General features: G+C 49.0%; 1 protein-coding gene across 1 annotated transcript in view; it reads right to left on the reverse strand.

Moving 5' to 3' along the window:
- The window catches only part of CELSR1 (cadherin EGF LAG seven-pass G-type receptor 1), a 165826-nt gene extending 148503 nt beyond the window's left edge, over nt 1-17323 (reverse strand). The window contains 2 exon segments of the mRNA XM_040544703.1: nt 13632-14690; nt 14693-17323. Of these exon segments, the coding sequence (XP_040400637.1) occupies nt 13632-14690; nt 14693-16820 (3187 nt within the window). The 5' untranslated portion in view covers nt 16821-17323.
- Nucleotides 17324-20289: the final 2966 nt, after the last annotated feature.

A 20289-nucleotide genomic window follows, 5' to 3' on the forward strand; every position in this document is an offset into this window, starting at 1 on the left:
TATAGACATCAGGAAGAAGTTCTTCACTCAGAGGGTGGTGAGGCACTGGACCAGGTTGCCTAGAGAAGCTGTGAATGCCCCATCCCTGGAAATGTTCAAGGCCAGGCTGGATGGGGCTTTGGGCAACCTGGTGTGGTGGGAGGTGTCCCTGCCCATGGCAGGGGGTTGGAACTGGGTCATCCTTAATGTCCCTTCCAACCAAAACCATTCTGTGATTCCGCAACCCAGCCAGCTTGCTGCCAACTGCCAGAAGTGGGAAGTGTGGAAGGATCATGCTTGTTAAAACCGAGTCAGAGCCTTACTTTCAGTAATCACTGCACTGTAAAATGGAAAATTACTGCAGAGAGGAAAAAGCACTGGAAAGGTGAGTATGGACATGTGGCACTAAAATCATCAGGCTGAGCTCTCTGCTGAATAAACGGAGGGAAGCAGTGACCTCGACAGAGCCCTACCTGGTGAATGAGAGAAGAATATGCCTTACCGGGTATTGGGCAACATCATGTAATATGAGAAATGTGGCACAAAAACCAACACCAGGTATTTCACAACTGCAGAAATCTTACGCTGATTTCTTTAAAATTCGGTTTCATCACTGGAATAAATTTTTTTTTTATCATTAGCCATGTATATAACTTCTTTGAAATACCTTAAAATGTAAAATATCCCAACTTTATGCAGTGCTAACCCAGCAAAATGTCATCCTACATGATCAGTTTTGGATGTACAGAGCATGAGTAAAGTTGTTTACCTCAAGGGACAGTTTTCAGTCTGAGTAGCACCAGCAACCAGGCCTGGGGGAAAGCCTTCCAATCAGCCATCAAAGTCATCACTTTACTTTCCCTTTAGGCCTTGAAAGAGCAACAGGATCCTGTGACAGCTCAAGGGTGATCAAGAAGACAACAGCAGAAAGGAGGGAGTAACCAACACCAGTTCCAAGCAGGCAAAACTGCTTCTTCTGGAGGATTTCCCGCAGAAAACAAAGGTATTGATGCTAGACTGCCACCCATGCTCTGAAGAATTTGGATAATTTTATCTAATCATCTCAGCACCTCATTTGAGAGCAGCCTGATGCATGTTCCCGGGCCAAGGAATGAATCAGCCATCTCGGCTTAAGAAATTCCCAACGATCTGGCAAAGGACATATTTTAAAAGTGATTGTAGAAAAGTTTGTAAAATTCACTCATCTAAAACAAGCTCACTGCATGCAATACAAAAAAAAAGTCCTCGTTTCTCATTCCTCCCCTGAGTTTATTGCTATTAATTGGTCATATCCATCAATGCTGCTGGTAGTAAATAGCAGTTTCCTAGTTTAAAGCCTTTTAAAGCTGAATGATGTCCCAGGCACTGCTGTTAGCTGAGCTGTAAGGGAGACAAAGCATGAAGGCATCAGCTGCATGTGTCAGGCAGCAAAACCTCCGTGGTACCATCACCACTTTATAGGTAATGTTAGTAACAGGTATTAATTAATTTAAAAAGCTAACAATGTTAGGTAGCTTAGTATGTAGAGACTAAAAGTTAACCCATCTTACCTAACATTGCAAAAACGCACAGAAATCTGCCCACATCACTTCAGCTCTCAACAAATCCTTTTCCAAGAAGCCTGCAAAGTCCACCAGAATGAACAAGCAGGTTTTGTGATCTCAAGAACTGGAGTTAAGATGAGATTTAAATTATCTGCCAGATGGGGAGCTCATCATGTAGAGCACACACTTAAATTATCCTGTGTCAATAAAGGGAGGCCAGCATCAGAAATACACCCCATGTGAAGGGAAAATAAGCAAACCAATGGGTTAGTTCGACCAAGTCATCTCTGCCAAGAGATCTTTACTGCATGTGTCATGACAATGTCGGCTAGCTGTAGCGTCAGTGAGCACATTACGGGAACAGCCACAGGATCCAAGCAACAAGCAGGAACACGTTGGTAATTACCAGCAAGTCTATCATCACAGCAAACTGCAGTGAGAAAGAGAATTAAACAGTAGGTGAAGATGCCTCCAACTCTGGATATTTAGCAGTGTAACTTAAGTCTGATCACACGAACCCTTCCGTAACTGACCCTTTCATTAGTCAACGTGGGGGCTTCTCCACATAAAAGTAAGTCAGAGGAAGCGTTTTTTAAAATATATCTACAAATAGTGAAAGCCAGAAAGCAAGCAAATCAGCCCTGATCAATAGGAGAGCACTCCCTGCAGAGGCTTGGGGTTCCCGTTTATTCTACGTTTGAGTTCCCAGGCGGGAAGATACAAGTCCCTGGCTACAGCCAGTGCTGACCTAGTCCTGACATGGCCTGAACAGCTCATGCTCCAGCTTTTATGGCAGCCGAAACAAACCCCAGCAGCTTCAGGTCGGGGCCAGACTGCCTACGCTGGGGCTCGACTGAAGCGGAGGTGCCCAGACACAGGCCGCGAGCCAGGAAGCCTCTCCGGCGCGCGGCAAGTGTCAGCATGAGCCCAGAGCTTATGGCACTAACCCAAGAGATGGGAAACGTGAGGCCCACAGCTGCTTCTCTATCTTATTCGGTTCCTCTTTAATGTACAGCACAGTAAGAGCTCTGAGATCAAGGCCTGGAGCCCGGCCCATCTGTGCCCTCGCTAAGTGTCCCGATCGCTATGCTGAGTGAAGAGCCCGGGCTGTAGCGGGATGGTATTTCAAGTGCTCCCACTTTATAGGACACTTGACTGCCTAAATCAGGATACTGCCCCAGAGAGCGGACACCTAGACGTGAGGCACCGTGGCATGTAATGGCTAGGTATGTAAGTCCTCTACTGGATCTGAGCTGCGAAAGGTGCCAAGCGCCTCTTCCCAGCCGCGCTGAGAGAAGTACCGCCACACAGCCACGCCTGGTGGTGTCTGGAGGCTGGTAGTCACACACTGCCAGAACAAACAATGCTCTGGTTAATGTGTGACAACTTTTACAGGATTTAAACTAAATTCAGACAGCTATATAGAAACAAACAATACAGCTAGGGTGTTAAAAGGCCTGCTTTGGAATCAGACCCAGCAGGATGAAAGCTGGAAGCACGTGAGTAATGAGGGGCTGATCTCATGGAAAACACAAAAGTGCTATGACCTGACTTCAATCAAACAAACTCAATGACTGGCTAATATCAGTTTTGAATAGGGTCAAAGAGTCTGATCTGGAGCTCAGCACTGATGAGGCCACAGCTGGGGTGCTGTGCCCAGTCCTGGGCAAGTATAGACAGTACAAGACAGACGTGTACACAGGAGAGAGTCCAGCAAAGAGACATGAAGATGATGAAGGGACTGGAGCACCTCTCCTATGAGGACAGGCTGAGAGAGCTGGGACTTTTCAGCCTAGACAAGAGGAAGGTCAGGGGTAACTCATCAATGTAAATAAATGCCTGAAGGGAGGATGCAAAGAGGACAGAGCCAGGCTCTCTTCAGAGCACAACCTGGGACACAGGAGGTACTGCCTGAACTGCAGGCAGCTCTTCTGTGCTGTGTGGGTGACTGAGCCCTGGCACAGGCTGCCCAGAGAGGCTGTGGAGTCTCCTTCTTTGGAGATCTTCAGAAGCCACCTGAATGTGGTCCTGGGCAGCTTGCTCTAGGTGTCCCTGCTTGGGCAGGGGTTGGAGCAGCTGGCCTCCAGAGGGCCCTGCCAACCTCAGCCTTTCTGTGATTCTGTCCTGAAAGAAAAGAGTGAACCCAACAAACCCAGTAACTTTTTGAACCCATGGTACGTGCTTTGGTGGCACAGCAGCTACTGAGAATCACCTTGACTACATTTGATCCTTTACCAATATTCATTCTTCTTAAGACTTCTAAACCTAACTGTCCCCTGGGATTTAGCAGCAAAGACAGACTGCTAGATGCTGGTCACCGTGTCTGTGAAACTAAATTTGATGGGTCCAGATGGTTTTGCTTCTCCCCGAAACTGGATATAAACCGCAGACTCCACACTAGGAAAGAGATGCAGTGTTGACAAAGGTTGTTAACAGTGGCCTTTCCTTCTCCCTCCCTCAAAAAGTGTTGAAATATTTTGACCAGATGTGTCATTTCCAAAAGTGCTAGAGACCTGATGGAATGTAGCATCTATCACACATTTGGCAATGGTGTTGAAAACAGATTACTTTTCTTTGTATTTGATAAGCATAACGCGTCTATGTTTATTATGTGGTCCCCTGAGGATGTATTACAGGTTTACCATTTCATTTATTTGCTTTTTCTGTGCTTGGCAAGTGTAAATAGTAGAATAAATACGAAGGCAGTTACAGCTTAGCAGCATTAATGGCTTGTTGAAACAAAGTCCAAAAGTTTTCCTTTCTCTACAGCAAATCCTACTTTTCTGTCCAATTGCTTTTTTTTTCCAAGTGCAAAGATCACCTTTCTGAAGTATTATAGAGTTTTAGTTCTTTGTTGAATGCCAAATTCCCATAAAAGCATATTTTTCCTCTTCGTACACTTGAACACCTGAAAACATTTAAAGTATATCCTAACATTACTCATAGCAAAACACTTTCCTGCTTGCAAGTTATAGCCTCCCCCCATTCTTTCTATCTAGTCTGCTAAGCCTGTAAATACGGGTAGTTTGCTGTAACAGAAATAAGTACAGTCATCACTACAAAAGAAAACTAACCCTTCCTTCCTGGCACGTACAGTCAGGGTGGGTTCACCCCGCTGGGCTTTGGCCAAATAACAACAAGGCAATTAGCCCAAGTCACTCACCTGTGTTCCCTCTTTAATCAGGGGGGTGAGGTGAGCACCTCCAGCCCACAGCCCTCCCGCCTAGCGACTAATCGTGGGTGGGACCTACATGTTTTACCTTATTTCTCTCGGGGGTGGTGCCACGTGACAAAAATCTGACCATCAGAAGCAAACCGTGCCTTTGATTATGCTATTTCAGCCCAACAAAATCAACAAGTTGCAATGAAATCTAAACCTAAGGCTATGCATCCATGCCTTATAAACAATTGTGAGAGACTAATCCTCACCAAACAAACAAGAAATCGCTGAATGATGGATTTCAAAATTTTCCATGAAGATTACATCCTGCCCCTGTTTGGAAACTTGTGTTACATCTATAAATAGTTCTGTGTTTTTTCAACACTGGAAAAAGAGCTGCACTAAGGGGAAAAGCAGTAAAACTGTCACTTGTCACAGGAACACAAAGTGGCAAAACTGAATTTGATCAGGTCTTAGACATTCTTTCTTTCAAGTGGACAACTACTGTGAACAAAGCTTTGAAGAACTGAGCCCCTTGTCAACTTGTTCTGTACTCTGCTTTAAGCAATCTTTTGGCAAAATGGTCTTAAAAAAAGGAGCAGAAAACAAAAAAGCCAATTACTCATAAAGGACAGAATTGGCATAATTGTTTCTTAAATGTCAAAGTAGATGTCAGAGTAGTTTGAGTACTATTTTGCCTAAAAAACATTACCATTCCCCTAGAAACCGGGACAGAATCATTATAACATGAACAATTGCCAAAAAGGCTCATTAGATCTGATCTGAGTATCTTCAGCTCTTTTAACCCTTCTACATTTCCTAGTGACTCTCCATCAATATTTTTGGAAAGTCTATGTGCCAAAGGAAGCCAAGAGAGTTGCCCAAATCCTGTAAGTTAGGCAATACTGACTTAAGCACAGAAATTGCATTATCTCAAGCATTTGAATGAAGCAAGTCTGACCCCACCAACTGGCTCTCAAAATCCTGAGGGCTTTTCAAAATGAGGGAGAAGGGATGGAGAGTGTATAGATCGCGTGTTATGACTGACATTTGATCCTCCCCTTACTCATCTTCTATGCATGAGTGTTACAGCTAGAGCTGCCTTTTAAATATTGAACAGGTATTTGTAGCATGTAGGTTTGGAAGAGGTCTTTGCTTCACATTTGCTTCTTTCCTGTCCAGAAAATGAAATCCAATGGGGGGTCCAACGAAATCGCTCTGCTTGTACTGAGGCTGTGCTATGATGCAGTCCCTGCTGTCTATTCCCTAAATAGCCAGATGCAAGTGAGCGCAGATACACCTATGTATGCAGCAGCTCCACATCTGGCTGCACTGTAAACACAGCATGGGTGCTGTGTGCTTTCATATGCCCCTGAACCCATGAACCCTGAGCATCCACCCAGCCAAAACACCGGAGACAACCCACCAGGGTTGGAAAGGCGAGGAGGCCTGGGTTCCCATCCAAGTGTGCTAAGGGTCCCACCAGAAAGAGGCAGTGAATACCCAGAAGGGCAGCGAATGTCCTACCTACCCTCACTAAAGCCCAGCATTGCATTTCTCAGTCACGGCTTGTCTGACGCGTCACTGTGAATGGAGGCATCTGAGAAAATCCATTCGGCTCAAAGATGGGAGTTTTAAGATATTGAGAATATGTGCTGAAGGAAAACAGACCACTCAATGAGCAAGTGTAAACTTATACACTTTATCAGCAGCCAGCTACTTCCTTGGGTTAGGATGTTGGAGATAATAAAGTATAAAATGCCACTGCTTCATATCACCTGCTTTCTCCATGACTCCTTCTACTTCATGCTTACCATCATCCTAACATCCAAACCTAGAAAACTGTTCCTTTATTCTAAACAAAAGGTTCTTTTGTCATTACCCTTTACAACAATTCAATATTTATTCTGTATGGGACACTTGGCAGTCGGCTCCACAACCTTGGCCTAAAACAGTTCTGAGCCACAGAGAAACATGGGACCAGAACAGAACACAAGGGGATTCCTCCCAATCCCCAGGTCTAAGTGACTTGAAGGAAAAGCACTTCAATAACTTCTCAGAAGGAAGAAAATCACAACAAGGGAATACAGCAAGGAAACCAATTCACGAACACACCCTGAAGCTTAAAAAGCAATCCAGAAATAATAATAATAATAAAATTATAAATCCAATTTAAAATGGCTATTATAACTATCTCCCCATTTGCAAATAACTTGAAGATAGGGGAAAAAAAGTTTTCCAGGTAATATTTCTCTAATTTTCATTTCTATCACTGGAGACTTGTTATCAAGTAAATCCTAGGAGATCTTTCTCCCTCTCTCATCTTCAGACTCATTCTTCTTACACCTTCTCCTTGTTATCCTAAACTCTACCTATTTCCTGAAAAGCACTGAGAAAAGCATCCTCATTTAGGCAATAAAACATTAAATAAAAGCATCAGTGCACTGAGCAAGGTGTGTACAAAACCAGCTGAAAAAACCCACCCTGAAACCTCATTAAGCCACTTCTCAATCAACGCAACCCAAAAGCTTGCACAGAAATCGTAACGAGATGATGCTGCAAATACAAACATACACTTGGGTTTTTCAGCAGCATTGCTGAGCTTGGCTTTATGTAGGGACTTGACATATACTACATCAACAAGCAAGCGGAGCAGCTCGAGCTCTCCACAGAACCTCTGGCTGACCCCCCCAAACACACACACAATCCCAGTGGATCAGTGCCCCTTCGTGCCCTGGCTGGGGTCTCCCCGACACACGGCCAGGTTTAGGCTAGGCTGCCTGTCCCCAGCAGCTGTCCCGGGCACCCCTGCATCTCCATCAACCAGTTTCCCACCTAGAGAAAAGAGATATGTTATCCTACTTCATATATACATTTTTTGTGTCATTTTTCAAGGACAGCAGAAATGCTGCTACATGCCAAATTCTCAGTTTGGTCCTTAGACACAGGTGTTTTCTGGATTGGGTACAGCAATTTCCAAAGGAGGAGGTAAGTAATGTGTTTTCATTGATTTTTTATTTTGTTTTTCTCTTCAGGAACTGATTGCAACCCCTGGTATTTATGGTTCAAAGTTTCACTGCGTGGCATGAGGTTAAGAAGTGCCATCTGAATGTGCTTCAACCACTGAGATACACCAAGGTAGAAACATCTTGTTAAACACTGTGTAACAAGAAAAAATGGGTGTATGGAGCACATACAAACAGGGAGAAACATTTTTAGTGATAGCTACTTTTATGGTAGCTTTTTAGCTAGTTTTATAGTAGCTTTTTCTGAAGGAAGTTGATGGACAAAATTGTCTGAGATAAAACATCCCATTTAGTTCCCAAAGTACGCTGCGGTAAACATTTCTTTTTTATAACTGGAGATGACTATTTTAGCAAAGAAATTGCTTATTTACTTTAGCTGCAGATAATTTGCTATTTGTTTACATGCAAAAAACATCTTTTATCTCGGTAAAAAGTTTATTTTCTCAGTCAGACTTCTAATAAATATTTTTGCTCCCGTAGCCATAGACGCTTTCCTGTCTCTTGAAACAAAAATACACCACTCCTATGAAATCCAGGAACGAGGTGGAAGGAAACACATACGAAAGCAATGAGGCTGCAGCAGCAGATTTTTATCAGCTGGACCAGATCATACAGAGGATGAGGGCAAGTCACCCACCCGCAGGTTGGAGGGGCATCTCCCTGCACTGCCCCTCATTTACACAGGGGCAAGGAAGGCCTCAGGTAGCCACGGCAGCCTGGGAGCTCTCTGATTTTAAAAGGATGGTCTTTACTTTGGATTCACTGTTTTAGGAACACAAACATAAGCGTTCAAAAGCACTGTGTAAAGGCTACTAGCCATTATTTCCCATTTCATACACAAAGCAATGACCAGGGGTAGCAAACACACAGCCCTGGGTATCGCGGCCTGCTGCTTTCCCAGTGAGGCCACTTGTTGCTTCCTCCCTGGTCTTCACAGGCTCCTGGGTGCCTTTTTTCCTTCCCTCACCCTCACGCTGTATGTACACATGAAATGCAAGCACAGGCAGGGCTGCACAAGCTCCCCAGGAACAGCCGAGTGCAAAATCCCCGTTCTGTCAGGAAATGTGCTCTGTAGGAAAGCCGTACCTCCGCTGAGGGGAAGGTGCAAGGAGAAGCAGGGAGGGAGCATCCTTTCATTTCTATAATCCTGTAATTGTATAACCCACAGGGTTTGCATCAAAGCTGCGTTTTAGGTGACAGGAATTTACTTCCTTGGTGGATAGAGGAGGCCACAGAGAGCAGTTTGGGTGCCAGTGCCTCCTCGATGATACCTAAAAGCGGTCTGGCTCCTCTGCAGCCTGGCAGCATCTACCTGCTGACCACCAGAAGCATCTCACACAGCAGAAGCGCAGCAGAGCTGCTTGCGCTGCCTATCTGCACCCAAAAACAGCCTCAACAGCCCCGTATGCCCTCGTCCACAGGTGCTGGAGGCACAGCCTCCCCAAACATGGAGGCAGCAGGCCAGCACGCAGCTTGATGCTCCCAGCCCATATCCAGGGCCCAGGGCATTTTGTTGTGGCATTGAGTGGGATGGGGGTGTGCCAGCTCACAAACACAAATAACCCCCCCATGCCACATATCTCAGGCACAACCATGGTCTTGCGTTTGTCCGAAGGGTTAAAACCAAGTGTTATGTCTTCTGTTACATTTGTATGGGGAAGGCACAGAGCTGGAGATCCAGGAGCGTTAGCATAATGGCTTTTAAATTACAATAATAATGAAGATCCTTTAACAGGACCGGAGTTAAAAATAACAGAAGTTTATTGCACCAGGCAGGAGCTCTATCTTGATTTGTATTTGCTGATAGTCAATAATGTCACTGAATGCCAGTGGAGATTCAAAGTCAAAGAAATGTAAAGGCAATACTTTAGCTTGCATGGCCCCCCAAATGCTTGGGTATCTACCCCATGCTAGGGAAACCAGCCCATGTGAAAGCACAGAACTGAAGAGTGCTGCCTTCAAAAAATGGCATGTTATATGACATTATTTTACATACTCTGGAGCATTCAAAATCTCTAGCATACACTCAGGTTGACTTCTGTCTGCTCTGTTCCATGAGGAGGGTGCACACACTTCTGTTATAGTGCCTGGGTGAACTGTCACTAATGATAAGTGGGGCTGCTTGTGGCAGTAGCAGCCAAGCAGGTGCAGGCAGAGTGTGCAATGTGATACCCAAGCAAACTCGTGCAGCATCTGTGCACAGCTGAGGCCAGCACCAAGCCTTCCTCCGCTGCACGAGCAGGGACCGCAGCACAACGCTTAACACGGGCCAACATCACGAGACTGGAGCAATATTCAACCAAAGAAGAAAAATCCCCAAGGAACAAGAATCAATTTGACATTACTGTAAGCATCACTGTGGAATAAAAGTAACCTTTTATAACAATCCTGCCAATTCAAGTTATATATTTATTAATAACACTAAGAAGTCACAGACTGACCTACACATACCAGAACCCCAGAGTAAAATCCTGGCCCCCTGGAAGGCAAGGGCAGGATTTCAGCAGGGTCCAAGTAGTTAACAGGAACCTAATGATGATATGTGCAGGCTTGGGAATATGAGGCCAAGCTCTGCCTTCCTACAGGAAAGCCTGGAAGGAATGAGGGAAACAGGAGAATGTGTCCTTCTGACCCCAAGCCTGTGCTGCAAGTACCAGCTCCCAGGGCAAAGGGTAGCTAAAACGAGGGGCTCTGAGGGATACATTACTGCCCCTGTTCACCTCTCACCAAATGGAAAAAATTCCACTGGGTGGAAGAGACATTTTTTTTTCCCTTTTTATTTTTTCTTTTCTCTCTTTCTTTTTCTTTCTTTCCCCAGCAGTACCTGGGGGCTGTGTGAGACACTGGTGAGTGCAGGTGCCCACGCAAGCAGGCAGTGGCAGCCAGGAGCGGAGGTGGGCAGCAGGAGGCAGCTGGCACAGGATGCTTGGGGCTGGTGTGGGATTTCCCTCGGGAGCTGCCATAGCCTGGCCCCATGCACTCAACCCAGAGACAGAACTGGAGCACTTGGGGCATGCCTGGAGCACATCTGGACGAGCTTCATCCCAAAGTGGGCTGGTCCGCTCACTCCACGCGACACGCACAGAAACCAGAGAGACTCGCTTCAAAAGAGCCTGACTTCAAAAGCTCCCGCTCGGGATCCAGCACGCAAATACCCACACACCCACAGGAGCTCCGCCATCCACATTCCTCCTTCCTCTCCTCGGGTCTGCTCCTGACGGGCTGTGGGGGCACAGCCCCGCAGGACTCACGGCCCCAGAGTGAGTCTACACACATAGGGCCTACACACGTAGGGCCTGCCAAGGGCAGCCCACGGCCCCATGCAGTGCTGAAGGTGTTTACTTTAGGTAAAGTTTTAAAACCTACCACTCTCAGGTTTTGCGAGACCAATTCTCTCAGTTTTCTTGGTTTTCGTGATTCTTCAGGTTTTGCTTATACGCAGAATGACAAAATTACCATGCTTACTCAAACAACTCCTGAATCAAACCCAAGGATACAGGTTTTAGCTACGTATCAAAGCCTCAAAGTGATTGAATTGGATGGCACGGCTCCTCACCAGCCTCACACACACACACATTCCTCAGCAGCACAACACAGCTCTAGGTGGAAACCAGATTTTTACAGCAGCACTGTTACTTCCGACTCGTATATAGATCAAATTCCCCAAGTTCATAAAGAGCGCAAATTCCTCACTGACCTGAACAGCAGCTGTGAGCAGGGCAGGACTTTGTGTTTGTCTGGGTTGAGAGGTTAATGGCTACTCGATAGACACGTTTTTCAGTTAACTGGCAGGTCATTTTAGCAGATGATTTGCAGATATTTTGCAACGCTTATAGATAACCAGGTGGAGCTCTGTCTGAGCCTTTTTTTTTTTTTTTTTTGACTGTATCAGATAAACCAGAGAAAGCAAGCAGGTGAAAGTTTCCTGGATACAATCACAAACTGCAAGACTCCGCCCTTCCAGTTTCCAAACAGCCAACTTCTCGAAACAAATACCAAAGGGAGCTCAGTGCTTGTCAGAATTATTTCAGAACCCTGCCCACAAAAAACCTATTTCCAATATCTCAGGACATGCAGCAGACAGACAGATCAACATCACAGAAAAGCTGCAAAGTTCACATCTTCACCCAACATGAGAACGATGCAGTAACGGCCAAGCTCCTAATACTTATCAAAACAGAGGTCTCCAGTCCTTCATGTCCCTGCCTGAGCCTTCATGCACCTAAACTGCCTAAGTCAGGCTGTGAAAGGAACAGTTCCTATAATCTATTTTTCTGTCCTGAACACTCCAGTGTAACAAAATGACTTCTCCAAGCTCCTTGCTCCTAGTCGAGTTCTTATCTTCTGCTATTAGCTAAAGAGCTACTGGTTCAGGCAGACAATGACCACGCAGCCACCTGAGCGTTAATCCAAATGTTTTTTTAAGGCCACAAGCCAGTTGCCTGTTTTTTCTGCAAGTCCTCACAGGACACAGAAACGGCATTTATGAGCTAACTTACCACCTCAGCTGCCCCCCAGCATTTTGTAAGAAATAGGAGTCGCTTGTCAGGTGACGCACCCCAACAAATTCAATCAGTGCAGTTAATATCACTTTCATTTTCCTGAAGCAAAAAGGAACACAAGCCTGCAAACACAACAGAGAGCACGGCTCTGTCCCCTGAGGCCCCGCCGCACTTAATGACTACTTACAGTAACAAGCACTGCCAGGATTACGCCACAGTTTGGTATTTTTTTAATACAATCCTCCAAAAAAGAAGCATCTCCCAAAGTGTCATTCTATGTGCCTAGTACTTTCAGCTATTTTATGCAAAAACGAGTACAAATATTAGCTTTAGGGTTGTGCAGGGAGGCAGCAAGGAATGTATCTGGTTATAACGTTTGAAAGTCAACAGAAGTATGGGATCAGGTCCACAGTAAACTTTATGGAGTGGCACCTGCAGAGGAAATTACTCATTGCATGATTGATGCCACAATTAGAGGCATAAAAAGTAATTCCATGATAAACAAGCAACAGAGCAGAAAAAGAATATCCTAAGAGCGTATGCATGCTCACATAAAAGCACATATAAGAAACAGTTTTCACTGACACACACAAGTTCTCCAAGGCAGAAAATCGCACAATACCCATCCCTCTTCGCCCTCACAACAGGAGGGATCTCTCAGTGCTGATCTTGCTGCTGTTGGGCCAGTATCTGCCCTTAGCTCTGAGGCAGCAACCCTGGAGCCATTAGCCATGTTACACAACTATTTCACAGCCTTGTAGCTTCAAGAGCCGCCGTGTCCGCCAGCAGCACTCTGCCTGTCAAACCAGCAGAGCCCCACCAGCCCCACATCTGCCCAGGCCATGCCAACGGAGACATGAGCCAAAGCCTAAGGATCAATCAGACAAACCTCCCAGTGGGCAGATGAGAATAATCAACTGGGCTACCTCTTCTTAAAAAAGCATGGATACAAAATCTCACCTTTTTTTTTTTTTTTTAAACAAAAGAGAATAAAAGGGTGAGAGGAGCTGGCTCTCCAAAGCCATCACGTCTTACCAATCATAGGCTTAACCCCAAGCACTACAGATACGTGTGCATTCCCTGCATCGTTGCAAGTTCAATTATTTACTACCTTTATGCAACCACATCAGAAAAGCTTTAGCCAAAGTACCACCTAAACCAAGGGAATATATACCCCCCCCCAAACACATATTTATTTACCCTCGTGATCCACATTTACTAAACAACTTCAATGCACCACTTCAATGCACAGCACATGGGCTCGATACATTTTTGTGGTTCGTCTCCAAGAACTTCACAGATAAATTGCTGCCTCAGGAAACTGAAAGTTGCACATTAAACTGCAAGGAGCTTATTTCTGCCCATGCCACCACACTGGTCCAACAAGCAGACACTTTATGAACATCGAACGCTTGCTTACCTGAGACCGACACTTTCATGAGGGCTTCCAGGGGCCTGTTGTTGTCCAGATCTCGACTGAGTTTGAGTTCCCCAGTGGCAGAGTCCAAAAGGAGCAAGTTTAATTCGTTGCCTTGCACAAAGGTGTAGGCCAGGCTGTCAGACACATCGGGATCATGAGCAGGGATCTTGCCAATCACGCCAGAGGGGAAGCTGTTGGACTTGTTGGTCACGTAGTTGTTGAAGAGGATCTGGAAGTCCTGCAGCACCGGGGGGTTATCGTTCTGATCCAAGAGGCGGATGTGCACGGTCGCCCGGCTCACAAGAGGGGCCGAGGTGGCCTGCACCACAATCACGTACTCTGTCCGGCTCTCGTAATCCAGGTCCATCAGGGCTGTGAGGTCTCCATTCAGCAAGTCTAGCTGGAAGACCTCGGGGATGTTGCCCTCTACTATCTGGTACATGATCTGTGCGTTGGTCCCCTCATCGGGGTCAGCTGCGCTGATTCGTGCCACAATAGAGCCCACGGGGCTGTTTTCCTCCACAAAGATGTCAAATTCATCCTTCTCAAAGACAGGAGGGTTGTCGTTGATATCCAGCACAGTCACTTGGATATCCACAGAGGCTTTCAGGGGTGGGCTGCCCCTGTCTACTGCAAAGGCCCGCAGGCTGTAGACAGCCACGTTCTCGCGGTCCAGCTTGCGCAGCGTGCGTATCACTCCAGAAGTGGGTTCAATGTAGAAGTCTCCATCTCCATCATCACCACCTTGGAATGTGTAGAGGAGACGGCCGTTGAGGCCCGAGTCGCGGTCGGTGGCAGAGAGCTGCAGAACGCTGGTGGAGAGCGGCACGTCCTCGAAAACGGAGCCCTGGTAGCGGTCGCGCAGGAAGCGGGGCGTGTTGTCATTAGCATCCAGGATGAGGATCTCGACGTAGGTGGTGTCCGATTTCTGGGGGATGCCGTTGTCGTGGGCTGTAATGGCCAACGTGTAGGAGGCTTGGTCCTCGTAGTCCAGCTCCATCAGGGTGGTGATGGTGCCGGTGTCGGGGTCGATGCGGAACTGGGGGATGTTATCATCCAAATGTAAGTGATTCTCGCATTCTCCCCCGTGTCTTCGTCGGTGGCACTGATGGTGACAATCGAGGTGCCAATGGGCTTGTCCTCACTGACGCTCACCGTGTAGTGGGAGCTCTGGAAGACCGGGCGGTGCGTGTTGGCATCTGTGACGTTGATGAAGACCTGGACGGTGTCAAAGCGAGTGCCGTCAGAGGCAGTGACTGTGAGCACATACTGCCTTTCCTGCTTGTAATCCAGGGGCAAGGCCAGCGTGATCAGCCCCCCTCCGCTCTGACTGGTGATGGCAAAACGGTTCCTCGTGTTGCCACTGGTGATCTGGTAAGTCACGACACTGTTCACGTCCCTGTCCACTGCCGTCAGGGTCAGGACACTGCTGCCCACAGCCGCGTCCTCGTTCAGCCTGAGGTGGTACACCTTCTCAGTGAAGGTGGGGTTGTTGTCGTTCACGTCCAGGATGGTGATGGACACGCTGGCCGAGGAGGTCATGACCGGCACGCCGTGGTCCCTGGCCTCCACCCCAAAGTGATAGTTCTCCACAGTTTCTCGGTCCAGCTCCGCGGCCACCGTGATCCACCCCGTGCTGTTGTTGATCTGAAAAGGGAACCCCAAGTCACCCGCCGTGGGGGCACCCCCGGCGGGCGGTGCCATCTCTATGAGTTTGTACTCCAGGCGCGCGTTCTCCCCAGAGTCCGCATCCACAGCCTGGATGTGCAGCACCGAGTAGCCCAGGGGAACGTTCTCCAGCACCGTGGCCTGGAAGGGAGTGCTCACAAAGATGGGGGCATTGTCGTTCACGTCCACCACCTGCACCGACACCATGCCGCTGGAGTTGATTAAAGGAGGCCTGCCCCCATCCTGGGCTTTGATCCGGAGCGTGTACTCCCGAATAGTCTCGTAATCCAGAGGGTTGATCAGGTCGATGGCACCGGAGAAGGAGTGGATGTAGAACTGACCTTTGAGGTTGCCACTCACGATGCTGTAGTGCACCTGGGCGTTGCTGCCCCGGTCCCGATCCGTGGCCTGCACCTGCAGTATCTGGCTGTTGACCGGGGCGTCCTCTTGCACCTGGACCAGGTAGCGCTTCTCGCTGAACTGGGGGTAGTTGTCGTTCTCGTCCTCGACCGTGATGTGCACCATGGCCGTGGCGCTGCGCGGTCCTGGATCCTTGCCCTGGTCGTTAGCTTCCACCACCAGGTGATACTCAGAGACCTCCTCGCGGTCCACCGGGGCTCGGGTCCTCACGACGCCCGAGCGCGGGTCGATCTCGAAGACCCCATCGCCCGCTCCCGGCTCCAGCAGGCGGTACAGCATGTTGGCGTTGGCCGGGGCGTCGCCGTCGGTGGCGCGGATGGTCAGCACCTCGTAACCCACCTCCAGGTTCTCCCGGATGCTCTCCCGGTACTCGGGCTGCTCAAACACCGGCTCGTGGTCGTTGGTGTCGCTCACGGTCACCGTCAGGTAGGTGGTGGCCGAGCGGCGGCGCGGGGAGCCGTGATCGGAGGCGGTCACCTTCAGCACGTGGGTGTCCTTCGTCTCCCGGTCGAGGCTGCGGGCGGTGACCACGCTGCCCGTCTGGGCGTCGATGGAGAAGTAATCGTTGGAGCGCTCGTCGAAAAGCGCCTCCATGGAGTACACCAGCCGGCCTGCTTCCCCCTCGTCGGGGTCCTGGGCCCTCAGCACGATGACGGCCGTGCCAGCGGGCTCGTTCTCGGGGATGGACACCTGGTAGCTGGGCAGCTGGAACTGCGGCGGGCTGTTGGGGCTCCTCGCCCGCCGCGCTCCCCGCCGCCCCCAGCTCTCCGCACCGCTCCGGGGTGCCGGGGGGCAGCCTGCCGAGACCCCCCCGGCTCCGGGGGGCTCGGGGACGCCCCTCCGCCGGGCTCGCCGCGGGCAGAGCCCCCCACCTCGGGGCTCGGCGGGGCCGGGGGCTCGGCGCAGCGCGGTGCCCGCAGCCCTCAGGCGCCCGGCGGGCGGCAGCGCGGGGGGCTCGGGGGCTCGGCGCCCCGCAGCCCCCGGGGCCAGGTGGAGGAGCGGGGCGGTGCGGGGCGGCCGCAGCTCCCCGCCGCCCGCCGGGGCCAGGGCGCAGAGCAGAGCGGCCCAGGACACGCAGGAGGCGGCGGACAGCCGCGGCATCTCCGGGGCTCAGGAGGCAGAGACGGCGGGCAGGGGGCTGCCGCACAATCCATCCACCCGCCGGGCTGCCCAGCCGCCCTCATCCATCAGCCCCGGCCGCCGCCGCCGCCGCCTCCCGGGCTCCTCGGGCGCCCCGTCCCGGTCCCGGTCCCCGCCCCGGTCCCCGTCCCCGTCCGCGGGCGGCGGGCTGGAGAGCTCCAACTTTTCCACCTTCAACTTTGAAGTGAGTTCAAAATGGCTCCTCTCCTCCTCCTCCTCCTCCCGCTGCTGCTCCCGAGAGGGCGATTAGCATAAACCTGCTGCTCGTCTCCTTCTCCAAAAAAAAAAAAAAAAAATTAAATACCGAAGCAGCCCCCCCCCTTTCTCCTCCTCCTCCTCCTCTTCCTCCTCCTCCTCCTAGGGCGCAGCGCCCCCTCGGCGGGGCCGCCCCACGAACGGCGCGGTCCCGCGTGGTCCCTGCGGCCACCCCGTCCCCTTCCCGTCCCTGTCCCCGTCCCCGTCCCGTCCCCACAGCTCCGCGGCGGCGCGGGGGCTGCCCGGGGCGGGGATTCCCGACGGCCCCGCCCGGCCCCTCCCGGGTGGGGGCCGGGGGCCGGATCCTGCCCCCGGGGGCTCCCGCCCTGCGCAGCTCGGCGGCGGGCTCCGTGCCCCGGCTCGGCTCGGCACGGCTCGGCTCCGGGGGCAGGAGAAGGGAGAAGGTGCCCAGGGTGGCCGCGGAGCGAGCGGCTGGCTTCCCCGTGCGGCAGCCACCTGTCGCCTCGGGTTTGTCGTTTAAACTGAAATTAAAGTGATTGACAGATAAATAAATGCAAATAAAATGTGTAAAGAAAGGAAGGAAAGTGGGACCGCTGTGCAGAGCGAGGATAACTCCGGTTCCCCCCAGCCGGGGCTGCGCTGTGCGCTCTCCGCCTTTCCCAGGGCTGCCGCTTTGCTGCAGAGCAGCAGGTAGGACCCGGAGCCTTCAACTCAAGATTTCTTTGGGGCGACTTCAGATAACGCACAAGCTGCAAAGGTGCCCGGTTTCTGGGCAGAAGCAAAGCCAAAGCCCAACATTTCGCTATTGCCCCGGTGAGCACGGTGTCGCTCCTCTCTCTGACTTTCCGACGGGCACTTTCCGTCGCTGTGTTTGCGATATCCCCGTTGGGTTTGCAATGTTCCCGTTGGGTTTGCAATGTTCCCCTCGGGTTTGCAATGTTCCCCTCGGGTTTGCAGTATCCCCCTTGGGTTTGCAGCGTTCCCCTGTGGAAGCCCGGCCCCATCCCCGCGGCTGCGGCGTCCCCTGGTGGGGGCGGCCAGAAGCGCGCAGGTTGCGCGCCCGCGCTGCCAACCGCAGCAGAGGGAGCAGGGAGCTGGGAGAAAGGAAAAACGATGGGCCACAAGTGCCAAAAAACGCCAGCAATACCGAAAAAGCGATGGCCCAGTTACAGAGAAAGCCAGCAAGAGGCAAGCAAGAAGACGCCGAAGGCGGCACGCTGCGCTTCTGCGAAGCGCTCTGCCCCATGTAGGCACGAAGGCAATTTTTAGGGCGAGCTGTTGCTCTTCGGATTAGGCTCTTTGAGATCAGGCTCTTCGGTACTCACGAGAAAGCCGTGGAAATTTAAAAAAAAAAAAAGAAAAAGAGAAAAAAAAAGAAAAAGAAAAGATTCTTTCAACTGCTTTTCATCCCCGGAACTGCATTATTTCAAGGAGGAGGGAAAAAATGGATTATTGCCAATATGTCTGTCAGGAAATAAAAAAAAGCTTTATAAATTGCAGTTTTGGAAGGTGTTTAGCTGATTCAGCTTTACTCCAGCAGATTTTTTTAATGGAATTTAGAAGCTTAGTTGCCTTTTCTGATCCTCTGATGAAAACAGTAGTTCATGAAAAGGAAGAGGAAGAAAATAGGTTCAAAAGGAATTAAAAATAACTTCCCCATTATCACGTTTGAGTGCATGTAGTGGTGCCTTTTATGCTCACAAAAATCAAACAACTCACGCTGTACTTGATTTAATTCATATCAACGTTAACTTGGCATCTGGATAAAAAACACCCTGGTGTTATGTCTATATTTTTCCTTCTTTGCACTTTCTTCATGCAATACTTAATGCCCACATCTTGGGGGAAAATTTTTTTTTAAAGTTTTTGTTTCAACACAATCCTTCTCTACAGGTTTTTAAATGTGAGATCCAAGTACTTGTTTCAGGAGTTTTTATTAGGTTAAATAGATCCACAAGAAAAGAATGTTTAAACTTTTTTCTTCCCATTTTATTGCAGTAAGAGGCAACATCCAAGAGTCTGGAAAGGGAAGATATTGTAAAAACATTTGTATGAAACTAATTATGAGCATAATTACACAAAATCCTCTGTTCTGCTCCTTTTGTGTTACTTGCCCGCTTCTTTCTTGGAGCCACTTGCCGAGCAGTTAATTTTCTCTTGTTTATCTGACGTTTCACTGTTTTCTCATTAATTACACAATTCCTATTGTTCCGAAGCCCTTTCACGCATTCTACCACTTGTCATATAATTGTGCCGTAAAAATGTATTTCAAATGCTAAGCAGCAAATACAGTATTCAAATGTCGGCTCATTGCCCTGCTGAAAGGAGTGGCTTATTTAACACATGGCAACTCAAATCTTTTCAGAAAATGGTGAAATGTCCCTGCCTGTCCCAATACTGCTCCGTTAAAGCTGGGGTCACCGCTTCAGCAGGGGTCAGGCCTGGACCCATCCCTTTTGGCTGCTCTTTCTGTGGGGTCTTGCTTCCAGAATGAGTCGGAGACTGTAACGGTGAAAGCCAACCGTTGGTATAGGAAACTCAAGGTGGGGATGAAAATCAGAATTATGTCTCATGTTTTAGCTGGCAGGTTTTCAGCAAAGGCTGATCCTTCAAAGAAAATTAGATACCCCCTTTGGGTCTCATTCCTGGTATTAACTGTCCTTTTCTATAGAAGGAATCACACCGACATCAAGACGATGGGAGACTTCCATAAAAATATGTAAGTGGGCGAGGTTTTGCCTGACCCTTTGTTTTCTTGGTACCAACTGATGACATGTTCATTTCACGGTTCAAAAAATGCTCTGTTTCGACTTGCCTGGGAGTGGAGTATTTCAAGCTTCTTTCCAAAGTGAATTTAAAACAAAACTGAGATGCTAAAAAAAGGATTAAAAAAAAAAAAAGAAAAAAAAAAGATAGCCCTGTTACCCAGATCCATTCAGTGCTCAGCTCTACAAGAAACAAATTAAACTTCAAGAGATTTTCTTAAAACTTGAGGTTTACAAGAGCAGGAAAGAGACCCTGTGAGTAGTGGGGAGAATTGCTCATTGTTTTAAGTTCTGCTGTGAGATCTCCAGACCAAAGGAAGAGGAACATGGAGCTGGAGTTGCCTGTGTCTAGATCTGACAACGGTTTTTAAGGCTGATTCAGCATAACATCCATTTTTGCGAGGGAAATTGTTTTCTCGTTGCAAGAAACTGGAGCTTTTCTCATCTCA

This window comes from Cygnus olor, chromosome 1, assembly GCF_009769625.2.
Source record: "Cygnus olor isolate bCygOlo1 chromosome 1, bCygOlo1.pri.v2, whole genome shotgun sequence".
Taxonomy (NCBI): domain Eukaryota; kingdom Metazoa; phylum Chordata; class Aves; order Anseriformes; family Anatidae; genus Cygnus; species Cygnus olor.